Source organism: Tympanuchus pallidicinctus, unplaced genomic scaffold (genome assembly GCF_026119805.1).
Source record: "Tympanuchus pallidicinctus isolate F22 unplaced genomic scaffold, pur_lepc_1.0 scaffold16, whole genome shotgun sequence".
Taxonomy (NCBI): Eukaryota; Metazoa; Chordata; class Aves; order Galliformes; family Phasianidae; genus Tympanuchus; species Tympanuchus pallidicinctus.
Window position 1 is genome coordinate 7,223,282 of NW_026294679.1, and position 27,131 is coordinate 7,250,412.

The 27,131-nt window shown below is 35.3% G+C and overlaps 1 protein-coding gene across 10 annotated transcripts in view; it reads right to left on the minus strand.

Moving 5' to 3' along the window:
* The window catches only part of ATRNL1 (attractin like 1), a 425,431-nt gene that overhangs the window by 333,836 nt on the left and 64,464 nt on the right, over positions 1-27,131 (minus strand). For all 10 annotated transcript variants that reach the window (XR_008205315.1, XR_008205316.1, XM_052678077.1 and 7 more), the window contains exons 8-12: positions 25,271-25,526; positions 18,352-18,535; positions 14,271-14,425; positions 3,879-3,963; positions 1,924-2,132 (exon numbers count right to left, since the gene is read on the minus strand). Coding sequence is in view for 8 of the 10 variants with exons in the window: in XM_052678077.1 (XP_052534037.1) it covers positions 1,924-2,132; positions 3,879-3,963; positions 14,271-14,425; positions 18,352-18,535; positions 25,271-25,526 (889 nt within the window). In the remaining 2 variants the exon portion in view is untranslated. The remainder of the gene's footprint in view (positions 1-1,923; positions 2,133-3,878; positions 3,964-14,270; positions 14,426-18,351; positions 18,536-25,270; positions 25,527-27,131) is intronic.

A 27,131-nucleotide genomic window follows, 5' to 3' on the forward strand; every position in this document is an offset into this window, starting at 1 on the left:
GATTTTCTTTAGATGCAAGTTTCTGATTAAAAAAAATTAGACTGATGTCAGGAAGCAATGGTAAAAGGTTCATATACAAAAATCTAAGACAGCTGTTAGCAACACATAGTCCTCCTAAGTTAAATTACCAAAATTAGTTTAGAAATTAGAGAGTTCTGTCATTGCAGTATTAAAAAAATCTTGGAGGAAAACGTTCATGTCAATTCCTTAACACAAAGCTGTAGGACTTGGACTGAAATTTATGCTAATTACTGTGTTTAATGCCTCTGTATCTAGAAACAAGTCTTGGGATCATGAATGTTTAAGAGATTCCATTGCCAGGAAGGTCTTATCCAAGAATTGCTCTTTCACAAACCCATTAAAGTTCCTGCTTATCTTTTAATCTTGACCATCATCACTTTCTCACGTGATGCTCTCCACTAGATAACGCTCCAGAGAAGTGGCATAAAAGAATAGAAGGAAAATACAGCTTTGGGCAGAATGTTATCACCTCAAACTGGAAGGATATGACAGCAGGGAAGAAGTGCTGTCCAGTCAGCAGAGGTTTTGACAGATCCATACAGTTTCTTCAGAACTACAATTCTCAGCAGCTTGTCACATATATGTTTAGGTGCAGTTTTATCCCAATTCAGAAGCATTGGAAATTGGGCCTAACTCTTCTATTTTCTTCAGCCTGACTACATTTTATTTTCATAAACACTTGTTGATACAATGCTTTGCTGGGGTTTTCTTTGAAAATAAGTTCTACTTTTATCTGTGTTACTTCTGAATTTGTAGTCTCAAGATTCTTCTTTCTTTAAAGAGCTGAAACTTTTTAGATTAGTATTATGAAAGTGTACAAAAACAGTTCTTCAGAAAACTACCCAGATAACCTTTCGGTTAAATAATGCATCTTTTTCCAAGTTTATACCCAGTTTAGAAACAAATAAGAGCTAACATCTTGAAGCACTAATAGAAGAACTAATGATTTATTAAGATGTATACCACCATTTGTACATTTAATAAATGGACAAAGTTCGAGTGGTGATTTTATACTGCATGTAATGAAAGATGTGAGTAGAAAGTAGGTATATTTAGTAGCGATGCATATTCTGTTCATGTAAAGTATAAGAATTACATTTTCAAAAGCAATTTATTTATGACATGCCAAAATACTCAGGAATAGAGTGCTAAAGTCAATCATAATGTTCAATAGATTTTTCAAACAAATATGACTATCATAATGCCACACAAAAATTCACCAGGCAAACTTGCACCCACTTCAACATAGTGCTGCAAAAGACTTGTCTCAAGTTTCTCTGCAGCTATGGATGAACTCTATACTATGATGCAGATATTTCCACTGGTTTGTAAACTACTTGAAACAGTGATGTTTTCCCTTTTCTGTACTGGTACATACAGACATAACAGTGCCATATGCCTGTAATGGTAGCTAGCACTTGCAGGAGCCATCTGTGCTCTGTCTGCTGTTACGATTTCCTGGAATCAGAACAACATGAGGGCTTTTATTTAAGTAAGCATGTATTTATATACACATGCGTGCATAAACACACACAGTCCAGTAAATGAAAAGGTGGAGAAAAAGGAAAATAATTTCTCTGAAATAGCCTTGAAGCTCAACCTTCAAGTTCTCCAAATACAGTGCACAAAATTCAATCTAGAGCAATTTTGCATAAATTCTTCTCTTTTAACAGTCTTATGTTTCACATTCTTTGGCACTTTAAGCGTTTTTCTTTTTTTACTGTATTTAAAATCCCCCCAAAATCGGAGCTCAAAAATTTTAAAACATTAATCCCTAAATTGTCAGAATCACTACATCAGCCTGTTTGGGTTGTTTTTCCCATTTCAATGGATTTGTTTTGTTTTTCTTCCTTCTGTCTCCTACACTGCATCAAAAATTTCATACTGTAAGACAAGACTTACCTGTTTTCTTTGGACATTTTGCTCGAAGGATGTTGTTAGCATTTCCAGATTCCCAGGATTCACAATGTTTCTTGTTCCACAGACACCTTATCCCTGGACGAGCATTCTTACACAGCTCTTCGTCTCTGAATGCTTCACAGTTTGGAGGTTTGTACACAAGGATGTCATTCAAAAGAACACTTGAAAATCCCCCAAATATGTACATTGAGCTGTTAAGAAAAAGCAAGCAAATACAACATATTGTAACTAAAAAATTCTTTTTCTTTAGCTGTCTTGATACGCAATAAAAAATAACATATTATTAAAAAATATTCTTTAGTGTTTGCATTATAATTATTGATATGCTTTTCTACATATTTTTTTCATTGGAAATATAGACTAAGAAAAAATCATTCCATGTTAGCTGTATCAGTGAGTGACACACACCAAATGTGTAGAAGAAAAGAAGGGATATGCAGGAAATAGTACTCATTTTTTAGTTTGATAATGAAAGAAGTGTGATAAAATCACCTGCAAGAAAAGAGAACTTTTACCTTGAAAATTTCAGAGCCTACCAGTAATGCTTAGGGATGGATATTTGGCTTTAGTACAGTAACAGCTAACATCAAAGCCAGAAAACAAGACTTGAGATCTTATCCCTTTTTTCTCCTTCAGGATTAAAAACAGTCTCAATTAAAAGATATTTAGAAAGAACTTATGTATCTGCTGTATCCTATACTCTTATAGTAGATACAATCATATAGTTACCAATAAGAGAAATTTTTGAAGAGTATCTCATAACATTATCTTTTACATAAAACCCTTCTAAAAATACCATTAAACTCTAAAAAAGAAACAGTCATTTCACCTTAATCCAATTCACTGAAAAATTACATTGCTTGAGTATTAGACATAACTTAGCTGTTTCAAAGCGACAAAGATCAGAAAGTGAAAATTTATCTATTGTTAAATTCACTCATTTCCCCAATTTTCTGTTAAGTAACATTTGCTGATTAATTTCAAGTGCTGTGTTACAACTTACTGCTTTGTTTTTATTAAAATCTGTTAAAATCTTAATTGAATTATTACACCACCTTTATTTCTGGTCCCACGTAGAGGATCTGAAGATTGTCTACCTATACTTAAATAATGAGCTTATAATAATGCTGAGTAATGTGTAATGATCAATAGTGTGGGACAGTCATTTGCAGTTGTGCAATGTTCAGACATTGGGTCATTTGGCAATAAGCCAAATAGCAAAACTCACACAAGCAAACCTGACCACAGTTTTGTACAATTCTGCTACCAAAAAGGAGACATTTGTCCTAAAATTTTATTTTGGGGGATTGGAGTGGGGGAAGCAGAGAGCTCAACCATCAAATTCTGTAAACTCTAAATCCATCTCCTTGTTCTAAATGACAAAGATTTACTGAGCTCTTCTATTCATGGCAAATGGCATGAAAGTATGACATATTTTATAAAGGATAAACACTAAACTCTATATAGTCAGACGCTGACAGGCTTTTATTTTTCCACTTGCAAGGACTAAGTGGTGATCACTATCAACATCTATGAACTTACTTTTTTTCCCCAGTAAATTTATATGTTTTTGATTTAATGACTGTAGAAGAAAAAGAAATAGTTGTACACTGTAAAGAAAAAACATTCTTATCACATCCAAGTGAGGATTATAGTGGGTCCTTAATTCAAATTCACTGCAGCTAACAACAGTGACAAAACACCTCAGTACACTAGGAGGTTTATATGAAACAGCATTGGAATAGGTTCTACTGCATGTCATATTAACTCTACAGCTGACTGCTGATATGTCAAGCCACTGATAAGTGCTATTTTTCACATTAATAAATTATATCAGTTACGTGTCATTGAGCCATACTTCAGATGGATATAATTACCGCCTTTTTTTTTTTCATTACAAAAGATGGTCAAGAAAATTTAAAATATGCTTCACTTACCCATTACTGACAACAGCAGTGTGACCAAATCTGTTGACATCTCGGTGCAGATTAGGTTTCGGTAAAATCTTCCACTCATCACAAGCTGAAAGACAAAAGGAAAACATACAGTATTATACAAAATAATCTCAAAATTTGCAACAAAATATATGCAGAGTGGATTTTACTGGACAGTCATCTATATTTTAAGCATCAACTAATTTTATCCCCTATTTAACTGTGCTTACTTCCACTGATCTGGGAAAGGTTATGTCCATGGTAAAAAGAGACCACATACCTACTCCTCACCTCCTTCAAATGTTCTTACATGATTTTATCTTGTTGTTTAGCTTCTTTATTTTGTTTCTTAATTAAGCTGTTCTGTAAAAATTGGCACGACTTTCTTTTCCTTTCCCCTCTTTCCAGTAGGTAAAAGCTGCTTTTTCCTACTCTAAGCAGAAGCATCCTACAGAAATCAACAGTCTGAAAAGTTCCTTGGTGTACAGCAAGACTGCACAGAGCACTTTTGAAACCCAAGGCTTTCCAGAGTGTTAATGTAATTATTATGTAGATTTTTACTCAGCACTGCTGAATTCATTTATCTGTACAATTCTAAAGACAAGCATGTCTAAATAAAGTAAGCTTTATGCACACTGAAAACATATTTTTAGATATGAATATTTTTTGCAAGTTGTAGATCTGATTAAAAACTAAAGCAATATCATCACAGAGCACGTAGTCCAGGAAGGTCTGCTTAAGACTGAAAAAATAGAAAACAATATGAAATTTCAACACCTTTTCTTCCTACTCCTTTAGATTGGAAACTAATAAAAAGAAAAAAAAAAGAACGAAAAGAAAAAAAAGAGCGAAAAGGAAAAAAGAAAAGAAAAAGAAATGCAAATTAGGACATCCAAGAAGGAGAAACCATCCTTAAGGTCAGTGTTATCCAGCGCCAAAGTCACTCTAACTGCAGGCCACCCTGATCCTGCTCTCATTTCTACTGTCAGAACATTTCAGCTCCATTCTGGCACATCGAACGCAGAAAGCCATTCACAGCAGCTCTCTGTCCAGCTTGCTTTCTGTGGCAGTACCACATTGACACAGCCTGGTGCAAGGTCACTCAGAGCTGGATTTGGCACATGAGAGGACGCACAGCTAGAGACAATGCTGCAGTAATAAACAGCTCAGGAGACCAAGGCTTCCCCAGAACAACAGCCAGAGCCCATAAAAAGTCAGAAATAGCTGTAATAGATAAAGCAATTACTGCATTCTATTATTTGGAAACAGAAACCTAAGGCACATCATGACCAGAGTAATGCAGATGGTCCAAGCAGCAATAATTTCAATATCATACCTTGAGAGAATTTGACAGTTTGAAGAAACTATAATAAAATTTCTTCACTGTCTTAGAGGGCCAGTAGATGTCAGAATCCTCTCTCTCAACTTCTACATTCTGTCACAGTAACTATTATCATCATACAATTATATTTTAATACACAGCACCTCTCAACTGTTCCTTTTGATTTTCTCTACTTAAATAGAATGGTAATATATGCCAGAGAGATGCTCTTGAACAGGGTCAGTAGCAGAGCTCACAGTGGGATCAGTTAATTGTTTATGATCACCAGGTTGGGAAAAACATTAAATATAAAAGCTGCGTATCCACCATATATAGGAGTAACATTGGCATTTGAAGTTTCTATGATGTTTGAATCATCTGATAGCTTAAGACCAGCAGCAGTACTATTTATTGGAAAAGAAAACTGATCAACAATTGTGTGTTCGATCTTTATTTCAAGAACATATTGTCATTTTAAAAGCTATAAAAGAAAACATTTTTAAAGTTTCAGCAGATCAGCAAAATCTTTGTGTTGAACTTCAAAACCAAAATATTGCTGCCACTATAAGTCATTGTACCTTAACACAAACAGCACGTCTCAGCTCATGTCAGTGATGGTAAAGAAAACACTTAAAGAAAACATTACATTTTCAGCCTATCTAGGAAAGCGTTACATTTTTTCTTTTTATTTGTACACACATATACAAATAGTGTTTCCTGTACTTAGAAACTTATTTAAGAAAAAAAATGGGATTTAACACTAAACGAAAACCATAAAACCATAATAAAGGCCCATTTTCAGATAAGAAATCCTTGAGGGCTTGAGATATAATAATTCCTAGCTTGCTGATGATATTTGTCAAACTGGCAGTTCTTTTCAATAGAATACAAGAGGAAAAGGAGGAGGGAAGCTCTTTACAAATAGCCTTTCCTCTTATCTCCTCCAAGCCTTCTCAATGACTGCTGAACACTGAACAGGCCATTGTGCAAGAAAAATCAGGCTGTGATACTTTAAATTCCTCATCAGAATTTCTGTGCAAAAACTGGTTGATGTGAAATACAGATAGTTAACCAACTGCTGGTGTGGGGCTTTTTCTTGGTAAAAAAAAAAAAAGAAAGAAAAATCAAACAGAATTCATCCATGCCTATCATTTTCAAACTGCTTTTGAAGATTTTAAAGCACCCACCTTTCCAAACTTACTGTATGGTTTCAAGAATAAAAAGACAAATAGCAAACAGTATAATTTACAACACTGCCTATCAACATTACAGCCTTGTCTATCGCATTTACTGCATTAATAAGAATGGCAAACTTCAAGGAATAAAAATAAAATACTTTCCACTGAGAAACAGATTTCTTTTAAAGAAACACAAATTAAGAAGTTGAAGGAATTATTCTATTCATCCCAGATGAGCAGAATTTCTAGTCAGTGAGAAGTACAATGCAAACACAGGGCCCTTCCTTCCTGCCAGTATGGCTTCAACTTCAAGGACAAGTATTATCATATTATATCATAGGAAAAAGATTCATATTCCTCTCTAGTGATAGTTATATGTAATGCCATCATGAGATATGACAATGAGATTATACAAAAGCGGCTCTTAGACTGAATTCAATCCCCATACAAATCACATACATCAGGAAACACACCAGAAACGTGCATTAGCCTTGAGGTAACCCAGCTGAAGCTGGTAGAGAAATACACTCATGCATACTACATGCATGATTTTTAGGAAAAAAAACCATTTCTAATCAATATTGTCACATAAGTGAAATAGTCAAAAACAGACATGCTTTACAACATTGAACTAAGACCAAATTTACCAAATCACAACTGAGGTGAAAATAAGGTAACTCCTGCATCCTAACTGTATCCTGTTCATTTTGCAGGTCTTCCTGAGAGTGACTTCTGCTTTTCAGAGACAGTTCAGAACATTAACAACCTGTCTTGCTGTGGAAGGCAGCATGAAGTTTACACTTATTCTTCAAATCTAATTTTGAAAAAGATATTACTAAAACATTAGGACAAAGCTGGACCAGACACGGGTTAACGCAGCCTCATTGTGTCCGAATTAAGTTAAAACACTTTAAAAAGTTATATAAAAGATCAGCACTCAACCATCTCCAATTCAGATTTTGATTTACAAAAGTCTGAGGGAATAGCACATCACAAGCTGTTTTCGGAGGTGACTAGTCATCTTTTTTCTTCATCTGATACATTAAACATATTATGGACATCTCTTATTGAATTATTAGTAGTAATATGACCCTTAAAAGCTTAATAACTTACAGAGCAACAGAATTTTGCAAGGAATACAGAAGAAACAAGAACTAAAATGTTCCCTTTACAGAAATACTGTAGAAATTCCAAAAGAAAAAAAAAGTAGGGATCGAACCGAAGAGAAGCTAATTGGTATCTTATCAGCCTTCCCTCCCTGGCAATGCCCAGTTAAAGACTGAGCAGCATCACCATGCCTGCTTAGAACCTGCAGGTGGAATGTGACAAGATGCTCACACTGTTTCATTTAAAGGACAGAAAGAGTTCATAATTCCAAAATATGACAAAAGGAAAAATACTTAATTTTCCATAATTCTATAGTAGTTAGAGTAATGACCCAAAATGTAGAAGAAACAGGTTCATTTCCTCCCAATGGGACTTAAACCTAAAGCTTTCATCTCCAAAGAAAATGCTCTAACCCTTCAAGCTGCTGGCTCTTCACCACTCTGTTACTGCTGAACAGAAAAAGAAAAAAAAGGAAAAAAAGAGAGAATATTGTCAAAAGCAGGGAGGAAATGGAAGCAGTGCTCCAGCCTCACCTTTGTTAGTGCAGTCTAAAAACAGGCAGTGTTCTGTACCTTACTTCCAGAATCTTATCTATATTTCTGAACTGGAAGACAAGGTAGGAAGGCTCTAGAGAGGGATATATATATCAGTGTATCAGTATAACTGACTGATATCTTTAGAAGCATATACACAAATAAGTAGCCATTTCAATCACCTGAGTTAGGCAGAAGCAGAAAACTTATTTTCTGACACATTCACGCTGAATAAATATTTTCTTCATTCAGGTAATAAACTCTTACTCTCAGCAAGCCAGAAAGGCAAACAGATTTGCAACAGCATGAATTTAATTTTAACTATAGGTGTAACATATACATTGGAGTCTATATAGGTGAGACTCTCAAGCAATATTCTAAAAACAATTAAGCTTAACTTTTAAATACAGCAATTTGTGCATTATATCATTATGGATTTCCTCTCCTAGTTGTACAGTGATACAGAGGAATCTGCTACTACAGACTGCACCAGAATTATCTATATGACTTCAGTGCTTAGAAAAACATAACACTTAATATATCTAAGATGTTGTTTTACTTTTTCTTTGTGGTAGCTTATTGATAATCTGTTCGCAATTCCAGAAGAATGGACAATGGTACAAATAAATTCTTTCTTAAGGAGGATTGAAAAAAAATCTTTACCAGACATGCAAAGTTAGTAGTTTTATGACAAAAGCAAGAGTTTAAACAATCTATTTTACAAGTATACAACAATTATGAATAAACAATTAAGTTTTATCATGAAATACAAGCAATTTGATTACCACTGCATGGGCAACCAATTGGTAACACTGAAGTCAATCTTAGGAATCAATTTTTAAAATGCTTTCCAAACTTCAGAAATTTAGTTCTTAAACTTTGAGTAGCACAGAACAAAATCTTAACATTCTACAAATTGTATTGTCTGTCATAAGCAATTGAATTTACATATTATTTATTCTGTAAAAAGAAAAAGTCAGTAGAAATCCAGAATGTTAGTAAGACTTACAAAAGAACCTTATCTTAAAAGTGTAGGTTCTCACACTCTCCTATAAATACAAGCAAACCTGCAAGACAGCTACCACTAGAAGAGGGCATGCAAGCAGCTGCCACATTCCAATGATTTGAGAGTTGGTTGGGTTGAGGTTTTTTGTTTTCATAGAGGTTCTCTGCCAGTCATTTTGCACACATTTCGGGAGAACCAGATGCAGTGCATGAAACAAAAAGGCAGACACTCAGTTCTTCATACACTGAAACAACAATAACTGCCTCAGGGATACAGAAATGCATTTACTGACATTACCATTTAGCCAGAGACTGAAATCAACGCCCTATTTAAAAAAAAAAAAGAAATAAAAGCCTTTCTTTTGTTTCTTTTTTAAGTACTAAGCTCAGTAGTTAGAATCTCAGCTTTAACTTCCAGTTCTTATGTATAATTATTTTTTTTTAATCTACTAACTTTGCAGCTCAGTATCATAACATATAACTTCAGATATTTCCCAGGCTATGATAAGAATAGAAATGCAATTTAGGCTTGAACTGATGTGATGGTGAGGAGAGCTCCTAGATGATGGTTTTACAAGAAAATACATTAATCAATTTAATCACAACGGGCTGGAAACAAGTTGCTCAATATACGCTCCTGAGAAATTCTGTGTGTGCATAAAACATGTATGTTTGTAAATACACACTTCTGTATTGTTCTTAAAAAAAAAAAATCTTTCAACAACTTCCCGAAGTTGAAAATTGTGCTCTCATTCAGACTGTCAAAACCCACATGGACACATCTTCCTAACTGCTTCCTCCATTATTTAGAGATCACTTAATTTTGGCCAATCCTCCAAGTTCCACATTGTTGAGAAAAACTGTGGTTTTAATTAATTGTTTTGAAAAATTAAATATATTGAGAGAAAGAGTGTATTTCCAGTGGTGTTAATATTATAAAAATATAAATCAGGTTTATACATTTATACTTCAATACATTCATCAGTTCTGTGGTAACAATTATGCAGCAGTATAAGGAAAACAAACACATGAAATTAAATCCCCCTCAAAAATTCACAGGACAGAAGTGAAAAAATAACCTAGAAACCTGCAACTCTCTCTTCTACCCAAGCATTTGAGAACAGAGCAAGGTGAGATTCTAGCTCCAAAACTCATTACCAGATACACTCATGGCAGAAGTTGTTCGCAGTTATAGCCCAGAAAATGGAACATCACACAGTGTTCATAACATAACTTTCAGTATGAAGGACATCCAATCTATGTCAGCTCCCTTTTACATACTGAACAGGTAGCTGTGGCACTCCAGTGAACAGTAGATAAAGAAAAGTTATAACCATCATCAGCTAAAAACAGGTCAAGCAGAGCATCCAATGCAGTGGTAACCTTGTTCCTATTGTTGTGGTTCCTTTTCAGTCTCATATAGGCACAGTTAGGAAAAAACCTCCTCACCTCTCCAAGAATAACCATTTGAGGATCTTTACCAAAGCAACTTGGTGATAAAACATCAGAAGACAACAAACACATAGCAAAAAACATGTCTGAAGAGCTCATTTCATGCTGCAGATTTCTCATTGTTCTGTTGCTTTGTTGTTGTTGTTGTTGTTTTTAACTATGTGAAATAATATTAAATTATAAAAATAAGGGCAGGATTGTTTTTATAGCATCTTCAGATTTTTGAGTCTTCAGCATTAACAAATATATTCAGATGCAGAAAGCATTTAAAATTACTGAATTCAGCTCTTTATTGGCTCATGGCACTTAAAGCATCTAAAATTTATGTACGTAAACTAAGTTCAGTACCTAGAGAGCAATGGTTGGCTCCAGAAGAGATGAATAAAATCATTCTTTTTAAGCCTAGTGAAATGAATTGCTCTCTGAAAATACTTATTTCCCACCACTGACTTCAGGAGGAGCCTAGATTACCAGTTGGTAACAGAAGCCAGCTCTTCAGACAGCAAAAATTAACTCAGATGAATGTCTCCAAATCATTATTTCACATTAATAAGAAAAACAGTAAGCATTTTCATGGATAATAAAAAGCTGAAGCACACTACCCATAAAACTATGTCACATATAATAAAAGATATTATCAAAAGTATTCTGTAGCTCAACTTGAACATAAATAGTAGAGGCTCTATCTCTAAGACTCAGCTGGTTTCCAGACAGCATCCTTTGAAGGTATCAAAGAAAGGTGATACAGATAATATAGTATATTTTGTCTTCCAGTCGTTGTTCAGAGCTCATCATACATGCAGGACAAATAAATTATGAAATATACTCATTCTCTATTTATCAAATTCTAAGTATTTACTGCTTTCTGAATAAGTATGTCTGTATCTAATGTGCGCCATGAGACTGTATTTAATTTGGTCAAATGAATAATACAGAAGATTAAGCTTGCATCAAATCAATCTTCTAGAATTTTTTAAGAATAATTACTACATTTGTTCCCTTTTGTACTTCTCCAGCTTGAAAATGCATGGAAAATGTGACTTTTAAGAAAATACAAACAGCATATTAAATATTGTAATTAACTAGAAAAAAACAAAGATCCTGTTGCAACTAAGAAGTGTACTTAATTGTCATGAACTAAAATAGACAAAAAAAAATGTCCTGGTGTGTGAAAGGTTACACTTACTCACATCCTCAGACTCAGATTATTGGTTTTCAAGTGCACGTTCTATAAACAAATGTACAGCACTAAACAATATTATCCTCTAACAGAATAGGAAGGGATAGTCCTGTTTCATTAACAATTAAAACCAGCTGTAAACTTAAATAGTGGGAAAAATCAATAGCTCATTCCATCAGATACCTACACAAAAGCCTACAGAAATGTAGTATAGGAAAAAAGTAAAAAATAAAAAATAATAATTAAAAAAAAATCGCTTTTCTGAGAAGATTTTATTCACAAGCCCAATCGAAACCATCAGGTCATCAGGTTAGGGCACATGTTCCATGTAACAATTTTACCATTTGTTTTCTTACGTGAGCAAGTGCAGAATGGTTGATAGGTACACAAATCCATAAAAAGACATCAGCTGATCCCTACAGAAAAAGGGTCACGTCTCACCGTTACTACAACTGTAGCCAGATGACAAAGCCAGAAGCTATCTACGATCTACTCTCAGCAGGATCAAGCATAAGGATTTCCAGAATGTTAACTCCCAGGAGTTGTGATTGCGCTTTTTGGCCAAATATGGCTTGTGTGTTTATATTTGTAGAATTGCATAACATGGGAATGTGAACAAAAGAGAAGGGCAAGAACAATGGCAATAAACAGAAAATGTTATGGACTCCTAAAAATTGCCCAGGTTTACTGCCTGCACAGTCCTACGTAAAGGCTTTTTCATGACAACCAAACAGCTCTCACAGTAGGCAATGGCTGGAAACATTTAAGAGTGACAGCTTACACCCATCTAGTCTTCTCTGGAGACTTCTACCTTAAACAGTTTTTCTCCGAAGTGTATTCTTTTCATCTATTTATAAACAACAATCTTTTCTGCTCTCAGCTACTCTCTTGTAAAATTAATCTTGTAAAATATACCATATCCTTTTATTCCCATCTCACAATGACTTTTCATGCTTCAAACAACCTTAATACCCATGCAGAGCCTGAGCGGAGTTTGTTTGTATTAAACTCTTGCTTCACAAATTCTTGAAAAAATCTTCTACAAAAATATCTCCCGGGTCTCAAAAATTGAATTCTTCTCTGTGGATTTATTTCATTAGAACTGCATAGCCCACGATCACAGCACAATGACACTCCAATTGGACACACAAGCTGTTCTCAACTCCAGATCATAGGAGACAATTCTTACACTTCCTGACTGCATGTTCCATTTGACACTACTTCATCTATCTAATCATCTCACTCTCCATGTATGCCAATTCAGCCCCCTCCCACCTTCTAAGAGCTATCAAACTCTGTGTGACTTTTTGTTTCTTATAGTAGAGGGTTTCACTTATTTTGTTCAGGTTTGGAGACGGGGGAAGAGAATAGCAAAAAGAGATTTTATTTCAGCCTTTGAGCTCCAATCACTGAGAATTTCAGTCCACCATTTGTACATCTGGAAAGCGTACCAGCAGCTTCAGTGGGTCTGAATCTTATTTATTTTTAAGTGCTTGAAGCTCAGATACCCAAAACTAAAATTCTTCTGTTCCATAGAACTAACAAAGCACATACAGCTTAGACACTTTCTTGTCTGTGGAAACAAAGCTTATTTTTAACAGAACTATGTAAGTGTCCCATATACTGTTATCACCCTGACTCATTTCATGCCACTATCCCATCAGCCTACATGAGGAAGTAGCCCCCAAAACTCTCCTTCAATTGTGGGTGAGGTACTGTTTCACCTGAAAAGACATTCATCAAGCCAGTCATCCTGATCAAATGTTTTTTCAGTCTCAAAGATGGGAATCTTAATTGATACTCTAATCTGAAATTCATGGGAAGGGGAGTGGGTGAGAGGAACTTGCCAGAGGCAGATATCCAGTTCAATCCACACATCTTGGCTATTACTTCACGCTGACTCAGCTACAGCTAGTAACTTTTCCACAGTCACTCTTCCAAGCGTCTGGTTCTGCTCAGTTTTTGTTGATTGTTTCACCTTGTCCTCATCCCATGTGCCTCTTTCTGATACGGACTTCCTACATATCCTCACTTCTCTGTACTTGTGACAGCTCCAGCTTGCTTAGTTTTCTGACCATCATAACCTGACTAGTTCATCACTGTCAGACCACTGCCTACTTTGTCTTCTCCATATCTCAGTTTTGGTCATGGGACTTTGATATAAGCACTAAGCAACGTGTTTTACAAAATGCTCCCAGTTCCAAACCATTTAAGGAACTTACATGGGGGAAAAAACAGTTTCTTAAAATTCCAGCACCGGCCTTTGTAAGTAACAGGTAGATGTTCAGTAAGAAAAACAAACTAACGTTTGTTGGTTATAATGACTTTCTGACAACAGTAAAATGCACTTTTTGCAATTCATGTAGAAATATCTGCTGTTCATAAGAGAATATTATTCAAATGAAAACAAAAGTCACCATTTTAGATAATACGTTTCGTCCCACAAAATAAAACCTGAAGACTATTATAAAAAATAAGTCTGATTTTAGTTTTACAGAACAATTTTTAAATATCTTTAAGGTGTTTGTGATGAAGACTTTATAGGATTGCATTAGCTGGACATTTGAAAGCAACACTTATTTAAAAAAAATTCAGTCAAAAAGAGAACAAAATACATACCTATGTCATATGCAAGAAAGTCAGCAGAAAAGCACTTTGCTCCATTACTGAGGGAAGTATCATTATGAGTATTTCCACCAAAAATGAGCATAGCTCCATTGATTAAGACAGCTGAGTGTAGATACCTTGCAAAACCACTCTCTTTCAGAATAGTCCTGCAAAATATAAGATCAACACCATACATAACACTTGGAAAAGTCATGTGTGCTGCACACCAAGAAAATGTATAGATGAAAACATTTTCGGCTGAAAAAAAAATACAGTGAAAACACTAAAGTTCAGAAAACTTTAGTTTTAGTAAACAGATAACATTCATTGTTTCTAAGACTTTGAATCTGTTCACGTTCTAACAAATATACCTATTCATTAAAATAAATACACCATATTTTAAATCAGTCTGTCAAATTACTTTTCTGAAAAAAAGGTTTACATTCTCCAAAAGTTATTAATGATATGATAAATTTTACAACTGAATTAAAACCCACTCTTTTTATTCATTCATAACCTTATATGTCCCCAGCCACAATAATTTTTTCTTCAATAAATGTAGTAAAGGATACTCAGGAAGGCTAAGAGAATATTTAGATCATCCCAGGTATCAGAACAGAGCGAACATTTTTTATCTGAACACTCAAACTTGGAAAAGAAATGGTAGAAGTCATTCCAGTTAAGATGAAAAACACTCGCACCACTTTGTCCATATATTCACTTTGCCAGACTCGCACAGAATTTCAGCACACAAAAATTCACACAAATGGAGAACGATTCATCGTTTCCTCTCTATCCAACTATTTTAACTTGTGCACATGGCCTGCCTTCTGCTGGGGAACAATGTAGGCTTGTCAGTAGCCTCAGCCAGTAAGTACTACAGATTTAGAGAGAAGAGATTTCTAAAGTGGTTTAAACACATCAAATAAATTTTAGCAAGGGAAAGAGTAAAAAATTGTCTATTTTGCCATCTTGAATTATTTAAGTAGAACAGTGCTAGATACTTTTGTGAAAAGCTGCTTTGACCACCAGTAGTGAACTTTTATTTGTATGACTTTTAAATTGACAAGTTTCAAGTTTAAAATTCCACTCTGACTTGTATTGTTACATACACATACAATTAACCTGCTTTGTCCTTCATTTCCTGTAATGAAATTCCTGACCTGACCATCTTTCCTTCTCATTGAAAAATACTGTCTGCCTTGGATCACACTGATAACATTTTCAGTAATTTTTACAGAATTACAAGGCCTAGGGATGAGAGTCTAAAGTATGGCTCCTTACTTTGATTTCAATAATGATTTCAATTAATTAGCAAAACATCAAGTTTTTTGTTGTTTAGAAGGGATTTTTTATTGGTTTTGGTGTTGTTGGAGGAATTTGTTTTCTTTTCTTTTTTTTTTTTAAGTGGACTTTCTTGTTTTTGCTATTCCTGAATAACATACTTTGAACATACTGTACCACATGAATGTATTTTTCTTAATCTGGAATTAGCTTGATAAAGAACATATAGGTAGGTAGATTGGGTAGGCATACCCAAAAGAACACAAAATTTTGTTTCAATTCGTCAGTTATAAAAATACAAAATTAGAAATGACAAGAAAAATAAGAATTTGTTATAAACTGTTATTTTCTGCTAGTAATGGAGAAATATTCCTGCTTTGAGCTGAAAGTATGATAACAAACTAGACATGCTGTCCTTAACCATTCTGACCACAGATCTCTTTGCAAGTCTTTTGCTTTATCATGTTTCTCACCCCCACCCTCTCAATTTGCATTACTTGCCATATTTGTTTATCCAGCCTTGCAGCTGTCCACAAATGCCTGTCTTGATCACTAAAGGCCTAAAGAGTCATACGCTACCTTGGAGAAAACTAAGGATTCTGCTCTCCTCTGGGCTGTATTAACAATCCCATCAGTTATTATTTGGGTTACTCAGTTTTCTACTTGAACCGTGTTGCTCCAGCTCCAGCCCCCATGTAGATTTGTTGCGTAGATTTCTTTCCTTAACTTTTTTCATATTGTTTGCTCAATTTCACCCCTTCTGGTAACAGTCGCTTTTTCCCCCAAGAATCAGCAGAAGCAGAAGTGCAATACAAATAGAGTTTGTTAATTTGGACATGATTTTCACTATTCATCAGCATCAGTGATGAGAGTAATCTTCAGAACTCTCCAAAACATTTCAACCCTATGCAAATTAGGCACCTAAGCACACTTTGCACTGAATTAATAATCTATGCACATATACACGTATCTGCAAGCAGCAGTTACAAACAGTAGCCCCAGTTAACTATAACCATGCTAAATGGTGTAGATAGAGCATGATGTTGTAATGGTAACAGAAATATCCAGCAGCAAGCAGGTAGTTCTGTGGTTTCAGGCCATCGTTTAAGCCCAGCACAACACTGCCCTCCATTACCAATTGCAGCATCATGCAAGTAATGCAAAGCAACAGAAGCATTGCAAACACTGATCACACAGTAGAAATAATGTTTACACAAGAAAGTAACTCCCTCACATTTTAAGAAATATAAAGCTCATTCTAAGTGATATGCAGAATGAAAACTCATGTGTCTCTGAATAAAACAGTTGACTGGCTTTGTGTATCAAGACATAGAACAGCATATGAACCTCAGCCAGATGAGACTGAGAAAGAGGGAATGGATAAGAGAGAAACAGAAGCAATGAGCACAAACAAATGCATGTGTGCGAAAATAAACAGGCACACGGGTATGAGATCAGTTGTGACACCACCTCTGCCTTATACACCACTCTTCCAGTGACACATTCAGGCTCAGCTGCCTCACTGAGTATTCTGAATAGTTTATAAGCTCACTGATACATGACCAATTAACCATTACTGTGTGGTAGTGTCTTTGACCCGTGCCCTCAGGCAGTTTTCACTCCCATAGTATGAAACCTTCATGAAACAAATTTGACTTATGCTCCTTACCAGCTGCCAAGAGTACAACATTAATATAAGCATAGAAGCATTCATTAATAGTTATGGCAGTAATAATGAATAGTAATTTTATATTATTATTCTCTGAAAAAGTGGTCAGGCACCAGAATGGGCTGCCCAGGGAGGTGGTGGAGTCACCAACCCTGGAGGTGTTCAAGGAACATTTGGACGTTGTGTTGAGGACATGGTTTAGTGTGAGCTATTGGTGATAGGTGGATGGTTGGACTGGATGATCTTGTAGGTCTTTTCCAATCTTGGTGATTTTGTGATTCAATATTTTGAATAGATTTTCAAAGGACACAATATCACTTTGATCCAAAAACATAGTAAGAGAGCATTAAAATTTTAGCAATTTAAAAATATATTAAAGGGAACAAAAAATTGTCTAATGCTTCTAACTGATGTGAGCTACTAGCATTCAAAATAAAGAGCCTCAGCAAAATCAAACCCACATTATTTCCAACAGGCTGATCTGAGAGCAAGTCTTGCATGCTTTAAGTTAAACCATTAATGCTCAAGGCAAACATTAAACTGCGAGAAGAAAATGTTTCAAGAAATAAATCTTTGTCTCCCATCATCTTTAGGAAGAAAAAAAACAAAAGCGTTTAAGGTCAGCTTGCATATATAACACATAAGAAGCATTCAGAAGTTAAAACAGACTTGATGAACAAGGATCTGACAAAAATAGAAACACTGAGAACAAAAGTCACTACAATCCCTATTCAACAACCAGAACATTTTCCTTCAGATAATGTTGTGAAATATAACCTTCCACAGTTCTCAGATTTCTCTACTTATTTATGTAACTCGTACATGAATGTGCCTCAGCAATATAGTTGTATCATGTGGAAGCAATACAAGCGCTACCTCTGCATGGTGGCTATGTATGAATCTACCTTTAACACACATGCAACTTTCCTTCTTTCTTTCAGTGTGCAGCACCATTAATCTACTGGTTATAGCCTAATCCTTCTCATAATTCTTCAGTTTTGTTGCAGAGAACCTAATGTCTTGCCACATGCAAAGGACACAGTCTTCTCCTGCATGACTTTACTAGAACTTCCTTTTATGCTTATCTTTTCTTATTCAGTATCAAATAACTTAATTTGCTCAGTTACAAACCCAACTTACCATGTTCTAGTATTAACTTCATATTTGTAAAGATCATCCACCAATCCATATTTATTGCCAGGCAATGCTTTGTATCCACCATGGACATAAACAGATTTTGTCAGTTCATCATAGACACTAGTATGGCCATATCCACCTTGTACAATTGCTCCTTTTGTTTCTGGTACAAGCCAAGAATTTGACCCTGGAATATATGTACAGAAGACAGAGGTTTAAGGCTTACTAATACTAATGCACAACACTAGACGTTCAGCACACACAAAGAAAAACAAAGACAAGAAGCCTGGACCTTTTGGAAAATACGAAACAGTGGAATTCAGTGTCTCTCAGCCTTAACTTAGTCCCACCAGAAAATTAAGCATTCCAGCTGTTTTAGGAACACCTGTGGGGAAACCATCTGGAAAAGCCTGGGAGAAACTGAACTGCTGTGGGCTCACAGAAATATGTAAAGTAGCTGCAGGTATGCACACATACAGATACTACACTAGTGAACTGTACAACTACTGAGTTAAAACCAGTTTTTAACTAATGTTTATTAGTATTTTAACTGCAAACATACCTATTCAGTTGCTGAAGACTCAAAAATGGATAATTTGAAAGCAGCTCTTTAAACTGGCACTTAAATCCACCTTTTACATCACATCATTTGTAACCACAAAGAGATATCAAATAAAACTATTCACAGTAGCTGTTACAAGTAAAGATTAAAACACAACTGGAAAATATCTGCCATAGCACTGAAAAAGGTTGAGAGTAACTGAGTAACTTCTTGTTGCTTGTAGCCCTAAAATTTGCATTTTTCCCCCCAGTCTTTCCAGATGTTGATGATAGGAGCCACATAAAGAGCAAGCTAGCAAATGAGCATTTCCTGTAGAAGCAACCTTACTCAAAAGAGCCTGTGATAATGAGGATGGCAGTTCTGCAGAATGGGAAATGAGAAAAATAATTCACTTACAGCCTCTTGAAGATCATGCAAGCAAAACTGAAAGCGCAGACAAGAACTTCATATGAGGAACAGTCTCTTCCTAATTCTTAGCCTACATTGGTTACTTCTACAAAGATACTGACCCAAAACTAGCACACAAAACCACACACCCTGCTTCATCTCAAAGTTACATTCTATTTCAATTTTTTATCTGATACTGTGTAGGGATTTTAAGATTACCTCTTCTTCCTCCTGATTCGTCTATGCAGTGAAAAGACTCATTACTTTCAGTTATTACTGCTGCTATTCCACTCTCACTAAACAGTTTCCAGGCACTGCGTCTATAAACAAGTTACATTTTTTCAGCAACAAAATCGAATTCTGTGAAATGCAAGGCAGCACTTTTATTCCTAAGTGCTTATAACAAATGAGAAGGTATGGATTGAACTGGAAGACTTGTGCCTGTTTTTCATGTGTGTTCACTAATGCTGATATTTTTTATAATGTACTAGTTATACTTTTTTTTTTTTACATTATTGATATGTACTGCAATGTAGGTTGTATTTTACTCCAATCTCCATCTTGGATATTATCAAGTTATTAGGAACAGCAGCTCCAAACACAATCATCAAAATTGTAGCACTAATACTGTATTTTACATACATATTACCTTGCAAACAGATTTACTTGGTACAACTTACATTGGGGATCAGTGAAAAGTCAACCTGCTGATGCACCTTCCTATCACCAACTCCGTCCTCATTTTTCCATTTAAATACTAATCAGTCCACAAGATCAGCATATATGCCTTTCAGGGAGAAAAAATGACTACTACTTTACATAGTAAAAACCATCATGAAAGTTTACTTGTATAATACAATATTTTGCATTTATACCTCTCTGGTTCATGTAATAACTAGAACATTTTTGCAGTAAAGTTGCATATTATATAGCTCTCCAGGTTTTGCACAGAAATATGAATTGCTGTTCCATCTTGTTTATTAAAAAAATGCGCTGTGGATAACCAAATTTGAGAAAAGAGGTTCAGAAGCATCGTTCTGAAGTAAATCCAAGGGAGTATTAGTTTCTGTTTCTGTTCTTCCTCTTTCTAAGACTTAGTTGAACCATCTGAACTTTGACTTCTAAAACTGAGAAGACATTCAGTGTTGATCTCTTTTGTGAATCTTTGCCATCTTAATACAGAATCATTCAGTGCAAGAAGTAGTTTCTGGAACAATTCTGTCCGAATTTCAAGGTGTTGCTCAACTCAGATATGAATCTTCACTTTTTCTTTAAACACAGAAATCCAATCATTAAATGCATTTTCATAACACTTCTCATACTAAAAGACATCCCACTCTTTCTAGCATTATATCAGTGGAAATACTTGATTGACCAATCAATTCTGCAACCTCAACAGCTTAAAAAGCCAAATCAGCTTGGAACTGACAAGATTACTACTTTTACTATTCTGATGCAATTTATAGTTAAAAAACAGATCTTCTCCAACAGTTCTGTGTCATTCTTGTGCTGGGGTCCCAGGCCTGGACACAGTACTCCAGATGGGGCCTCACAAGGGCAGAACAGAAGGCAACAATCCCCTTCCAACATTCTTTTGTTATGCATCTGAGGACACCAATGGCATTCCAGGCTGTAAGAGCACAGTGCTGCATCAAGATTCTCATCTACCAGTACCCCTAAGACCTTCTGCCAGGGCTGCTCTCAAAGAGTTCTCCTACTCTGTACACATCTGGGGTTGGTCTGACCCAAAATGCAACACCTTGCACTTGGCTTTGCTGAATTTCATTATATTCCCATTTTCAAGTGGGAGTCCATGTTCCTCCACGTTCCTCTGGGCAGCATTCCTTCCTTCTATTGCATTGACTGCACCACTCAGTTTAGTGTCATTAGCAAACTTGCTGAAGGTACACTCAGTCCCATTTTCTACGTCAGTGATAAAGGTGTTAAAGAGCAGCAATCCCGAGAAAGACCCCTGAGGGACACCACTTATGACCAGCCTCCCCATGGACATAGAGCTGTCGACCACAACACTCTGGCTGGAAAGGTTTGATCAATTCTTTATCCACCAAACAGTCCAGCTTTCAAATCCACAGCATAATCCAAACTCTGCCTAGAGGGGCTCAGGAACAGGAGCGACATGGGTAGGCTGACTGTCAGTGAAGACTGAGGCAAAGAATTTGTAGAGTACCTCAGCCTTCACCATGTTTGTTGAAGATAGTTCTCCCTTTTCATTTATTGCAGGGGGTACAGCCTCCTTGGCCTGTCTCTTTTGACCAACATACCTGTAGAATTCCTTCTTATTATTTTTCACATCCTTTGCCAAGTTCAGTTTTATCTGCACCTTGTCTTTCATGATTTTATCTTTACATGTCTCAACAGCATCCTTGCATTCTTCCCAGGCTACACAGCTCTGCTTTCACTACCTCTAAATTTCCTTGTTTTCTTTCAGTTTGACCAGCAGGTACTCGCTGAGCCATGCTGATTTCCTGCTTTCTCCACTTGATCTCTTATGCTTGGGGATGAAGAGCTCTTGTTCTCTCAGAAACGTGTCCTTAAAAAGCTGCCAGCTCCCTTCCAATTCCTGTCTCCCTGAAGATTGGTTCTCAGGAATTCCCATCCAATAATTCCTTAAATAGATATGCTTACATGCTGCAATATTCTGGTCAGAATACTGGTTCTGATCAGAACCAAGTACTAAAGTCCAATTTTCTACAACTGTTTCCAGAAGACTTTCCATGTGAAAGAAAAATATGTTGAGAGGTGTCAGAATTACTAACCAGACTTGTTAAGGATGAGAAGGGGTGCATTTTACGATGCTCACAAACTGAAGATGCTATAATCACATGCATTCAGACATTGCCAATTCACAAAAGAAGCAGAATAACATGCAGGATGAACTGGATGATCTCAGCTACCAGAAAAAGAAAAGAAAAAAACATATTCAACAGTAATTTAAAGATGTCGAGCACCGGGATTAGTAACATAACCTTCCATAAAGTGGAAGCTCATCAGTTGATAATAACTGAGAAGAATGCATCATCAGAGAAAGTCTATGATCCAACAATGGCTTTCTCATGGTTGCAATACGAATGCCATTTATCAGGTGAGACTAAGGTTATTTAGCCAGGTAAAGGTGAAAACACACCTAGAATATCCCACAGATTTTTCTAATCATCCACATTCAAGGAAGACGACCTTGTGAAAAAGTTACAGAGATGAACTATTGGAACAAGACAGAAACAAATGAGGTTGTGTTGATTAGTCTGGCAAAAATAGGGTTGGTATCTTTAATTCAAAGATAATTCCAGAAAGGGAGATGAGCTGCTTTCAGAAAATAACATAACCAAACATAAACCAAACAATGATAAAGATAGGCTGCGATTAAGATGATAGCCAGTCACTAAAATTATAAGCCCTGAATTAATTCTCCAGATGTTTTCCAAACTACTTAAGTTTAGTTTACACACATAACAGAAGAAATTATAAAATACAGTGTTTTCACTAAAAAGCATGGGTTGTGATGTTCAAGATTCATTTCAGACTTTTCCTCAGAGCAAGTTAATCACATACAAACATGTAGAACCGTTCCATCAATGGAAATCCAATGAACTACAAAAAAGTTTGTTTTCTATTTATTACTAATTTGGGTGGTCACATTAAAAAAAAAAAAAAAAAAAAAAAAAAAAGCAAGCCCTTCAAATTTAAGTAATAATAATTGTATCAGTTAAATACAAATAATTAAAATAGCATTTGGAAATAATCAAAGCATTTCTAAAAAGATCTTTGAAAAAATTTAAAAAGTTTTCATATACAGTAATAAGCCTAGAAGAAACCAAAGGAAAGGTAGTTACGTTGGTCTGACCCTTTCTTGACACAGTAAAGCCTTTAAACAGGTCAAGTAAATGGAACAGATTCCTAAGGTAGCACCTCAACATCCCATCTTTGTTTGAATGCAGGGAGAATAAACTGTAAGCTTTTTTTTCTTGCAATTACGAAGGTCATAACTTATGACAAAGAGCAAGAATACATCACAGGGCCATTTCTTTTAACTCTACTTCAAAGAAACATCCTTAAATCAAAAGCAACCTAAGACCCACTTCTAAAGTCATAAAAAATTTCAGCCTAAGAACTGAAGTGATATGTTGCCAATCCCAACAAATCTCTACCTTCTAAAGAACAAAATAAAATCACAGAAGATTTATTCAGAAGTTTCTTAATGTACATGGAGCTTTTATAAACTTTAGCTAAAACAAAATACCATTATAATATTCACCTTGAGATTCACATTGAGATTCTCAAAAGGTTTATGAGGTATTGCCAACCTAAAAGGAAATAAATTTCCCTGGGGAGTAACCCAGAAAAGCTTTATGGTTCAAGTTAGTAAAATCAGCCACATAATTCCTATACCAAGATTTATTGTTTCCTCAGAAGTCATAACTCCAATCACAGCAAGAAAGGACAACAGAAAGCTTTTATTATTACTGTAACTATCATACTTTAGAATACAAACAAATTCCTGTGCTTTCACATGGTGAAATTCTGGCTGCAAGCCATGTCTAATTTCTCTAGGACTTTGTTGATTTTGATAACAATTACTTGCCATGAAAGAAACAAACATAAGAGAAATGTTGAGACTATGCACACCTTGAACTAACATGCGCTGTTAGTAGAACCACATGCCTATGAGAAAATCCAGGAGTCCATAAATAGCGAAAACTTTTTGGTGCTCTTTTTACACTCAGAGCCCATGGAAATCGGGATTATAGTTAACTAGAGGTTTTATGGAAATTCAATGAGGTAAAATGAAAACAAGTTAGCCTTCAATACCTACTAACCCTTATAGTATTGTTGCAAAACATAATTCTGAGTGTAGAAGTTTTTAGTAACTTTGTTCAGATTAATCAAATTTTTCCAACATGGAATAAGCACATCATTGCACTCTTCCTCTTATTCCTATCCTTTCAGCTTTGCTCAACATCCCTACAACTCACAGGTAATGCCAGAACGCATAAGAATCCTCTGTGTTTTAAAGTGATTTCCCCACCTCACAAATCTGCTTACACAGTTACTATATCAATATGCATAAATGCAAATGAGTAAATGAAACTACTTAAAAGACTTAGGATTAACGTCTTAACATAAAAACACTACTTGAAAGTTTTGAATGCTTTCTGTGAGTGCTTAAATAACTGCAAGAAACTCAAATCAATTCTGCAGAAAACAATAATTCAAACATTGTTTGAATTAGTGGGTATACAAATATTTCTAAAGAAAATCAAAATCTGTATTTTCAAGATCATTTTATTATAAGAATGTCTTAGAAGTATCGCATGCAAGAGGAGATGTCTTTGTTTATTTAATTTTAACATTTAAAATTGCCCATCAGAAAAACTTGCCATTGTGGCAGGGAAATCCCAGACAGACATGTTGGAATACTTAAAAATTTGCTTTTTTCCAATATTGGGAATTTATTCCAATTGGAAATTTATACACTATCCAAAAATCTTTTTATTTCTTTTAGAAGGAGCAAGTTACACTTCTGAGACTAGCTTGTGTGTAATTGATAAACAAAGTTCTTACATTTCAAAAATCAGCATGATGATATCACAACATTAATTAAAGAATCTACAAAATTAACTTAATTCTTATTGTAGTTACTCTTTATTGTAGTCTGTTTTGCCACTTGATTTTTACTCTGCTACAAAGTAAGAAAATAGTCTATGGTTAAAAAGGGTAAGTTTCATCAGAATAACAATTAATGCTTGGAATTTAGTGTTTTGGCCTTCAACAAATAGCCAAAGCCATGATATTCCAAACACATACTAATGCTACTAACAATTAATCTGATCGGTGTTGTCTGAAGGAAAAAACAATGAAATTGCCAAATATGTATTTTCCTTTGTGAAAACAGGAAGTGTTCCTAAGAAATTTTTTTCATCAATGCATGATAAAAATGACTTGGAAGCAACTTACTGATGTAGTATTCTTGCACAATGCTCGTGTAACCGTATATGGCAGAATATCCAAAAATGATAATCATAACCACATCTCTGCTGTCCAGCTCCACGATGTGTGCTGAATGACCTTCCACAGCATACTGCTGGCCATGTACAAGCACAGCAGGCGTTCTGATACTCCACGTTTGACTGTGGATGTTGAAAATCCACAGCTCATCAGTAACATTGCCATTATTTGTTTCAATTTTGCCTCCGTACATGTAGATGTCTTCCTGTAAAAATTGGGAGAAAGGAGAGAACAGACAATGGATTACAAAAAAGATAACATCTGAGCTGCGTATTCCTGTGCTGCATAGAATTTTATAAACGGAACAATCTGATTTAGATCTTCACGTACAGCTACTGCTATCTTAAACAGCTCAATAACAGAGACTGGTTCCAGAAAACAATACTTAAGCTAAAGCAAAAGCGATGATAAGGAGAGCACTTCACTGAAGAATAAATGCAGCCATGAAAATGACATGAAAATGAATCTCAACCAGATTACTTCAAGCAGAAAAACTTTAATTACATGACTCTAATTCACACTGCAGCTATTAAAAACCTAAGCAGAAAGGGATTTACACTGTCTTCTTAAGGAATAACTCACAGAACTAAAACATAATTTACCATACACTCAAACTATATGAATTTCATTTGGCATATGCACAAGAGAGAACATTTTATCTTAATGACAACATAACTTAAGTCCTGAGAAACTTCACAATCATAAACAAATCAGCCCGAAGAAATGGGACAATGCGTGTACATCATCCCCTTGGGCACATGTACTAAAATCAAATCTCAATGGGAGATAGTTTGAGTTCTTCTAAAAGGATGCAAAAGAAATTTTCCAATCTTCATTAACCACATATCAAAACAGATGGAGTCGTTGCTCGAGATACGTAAAGAATTATTTACTTTAATATTGATTGAAAATGATTCTAGTAAATCTCTAACTTCAAACCAAGGCATACGGAGTCATAGAAGGAATTCCAGCTTGTTGGCTTCACTGACTGGCTCACTGTTCAAGGACAGTTTATCCCAGGTAGAAAAATACTGCTTCTGGTTCAAATAATGAGTTAGTGTTTGATAGGACACGTCAGGTCCACGTGCACTCAGCATCTCACCTGTACGGTGTTTGTACAGTAGGCAGTCATCTCCTGCACAATGCAGTATCATAAATGCTCTAGGGTCTAACCAATTTGATCAAGAAAAAAAAAAAGCTGCAGAATACACATTTAGCAAAGTTTTGCTTGGCACGGACTACTGTTCCTCGGGAGAAAAACAAAACAAAACTAAGATAAAGAAACCACATAATATAAGAAGTCTGAATGAACCGTAAGGAAGTTGAAAAACATGGCTGATCAGTAGATTGATAGTCTACTAAGACCAGCAAAGCAAAATACAATTTTTATTGTAATAAAATAAAATAAATGTAATAAAATGTAATTTTTATTATAATACAATGTTCCCTCATTTGATACATGTAAACGTATCTTAATTTGGAGCTTAGAGTTGTTCCTATGCAGTGCTACTCTGTGTTAGAGAATAGCCTACCCTGGTCTTTGAACAAAAGATGTACACAATCTTCAGTAGATATTAGTACTGGGATAATATCTGTACTAGATATACATCTGAAGTCATTATTTTCCTATGAAATAAAAATGTATTTCAAAGGCCTTGAGTAAAGATCTGTAAGAAGGCAATTGCTGAACACAACCAAAGGGATTGTTTCTATGGGATGTAAGCATTGACAGAGTCTACAGGCATCAAAGCATGCAAGCCAAAAGGCTGCCAAGACATCTTTCACAAAACCACAGTGAAAGGAGTCCTAA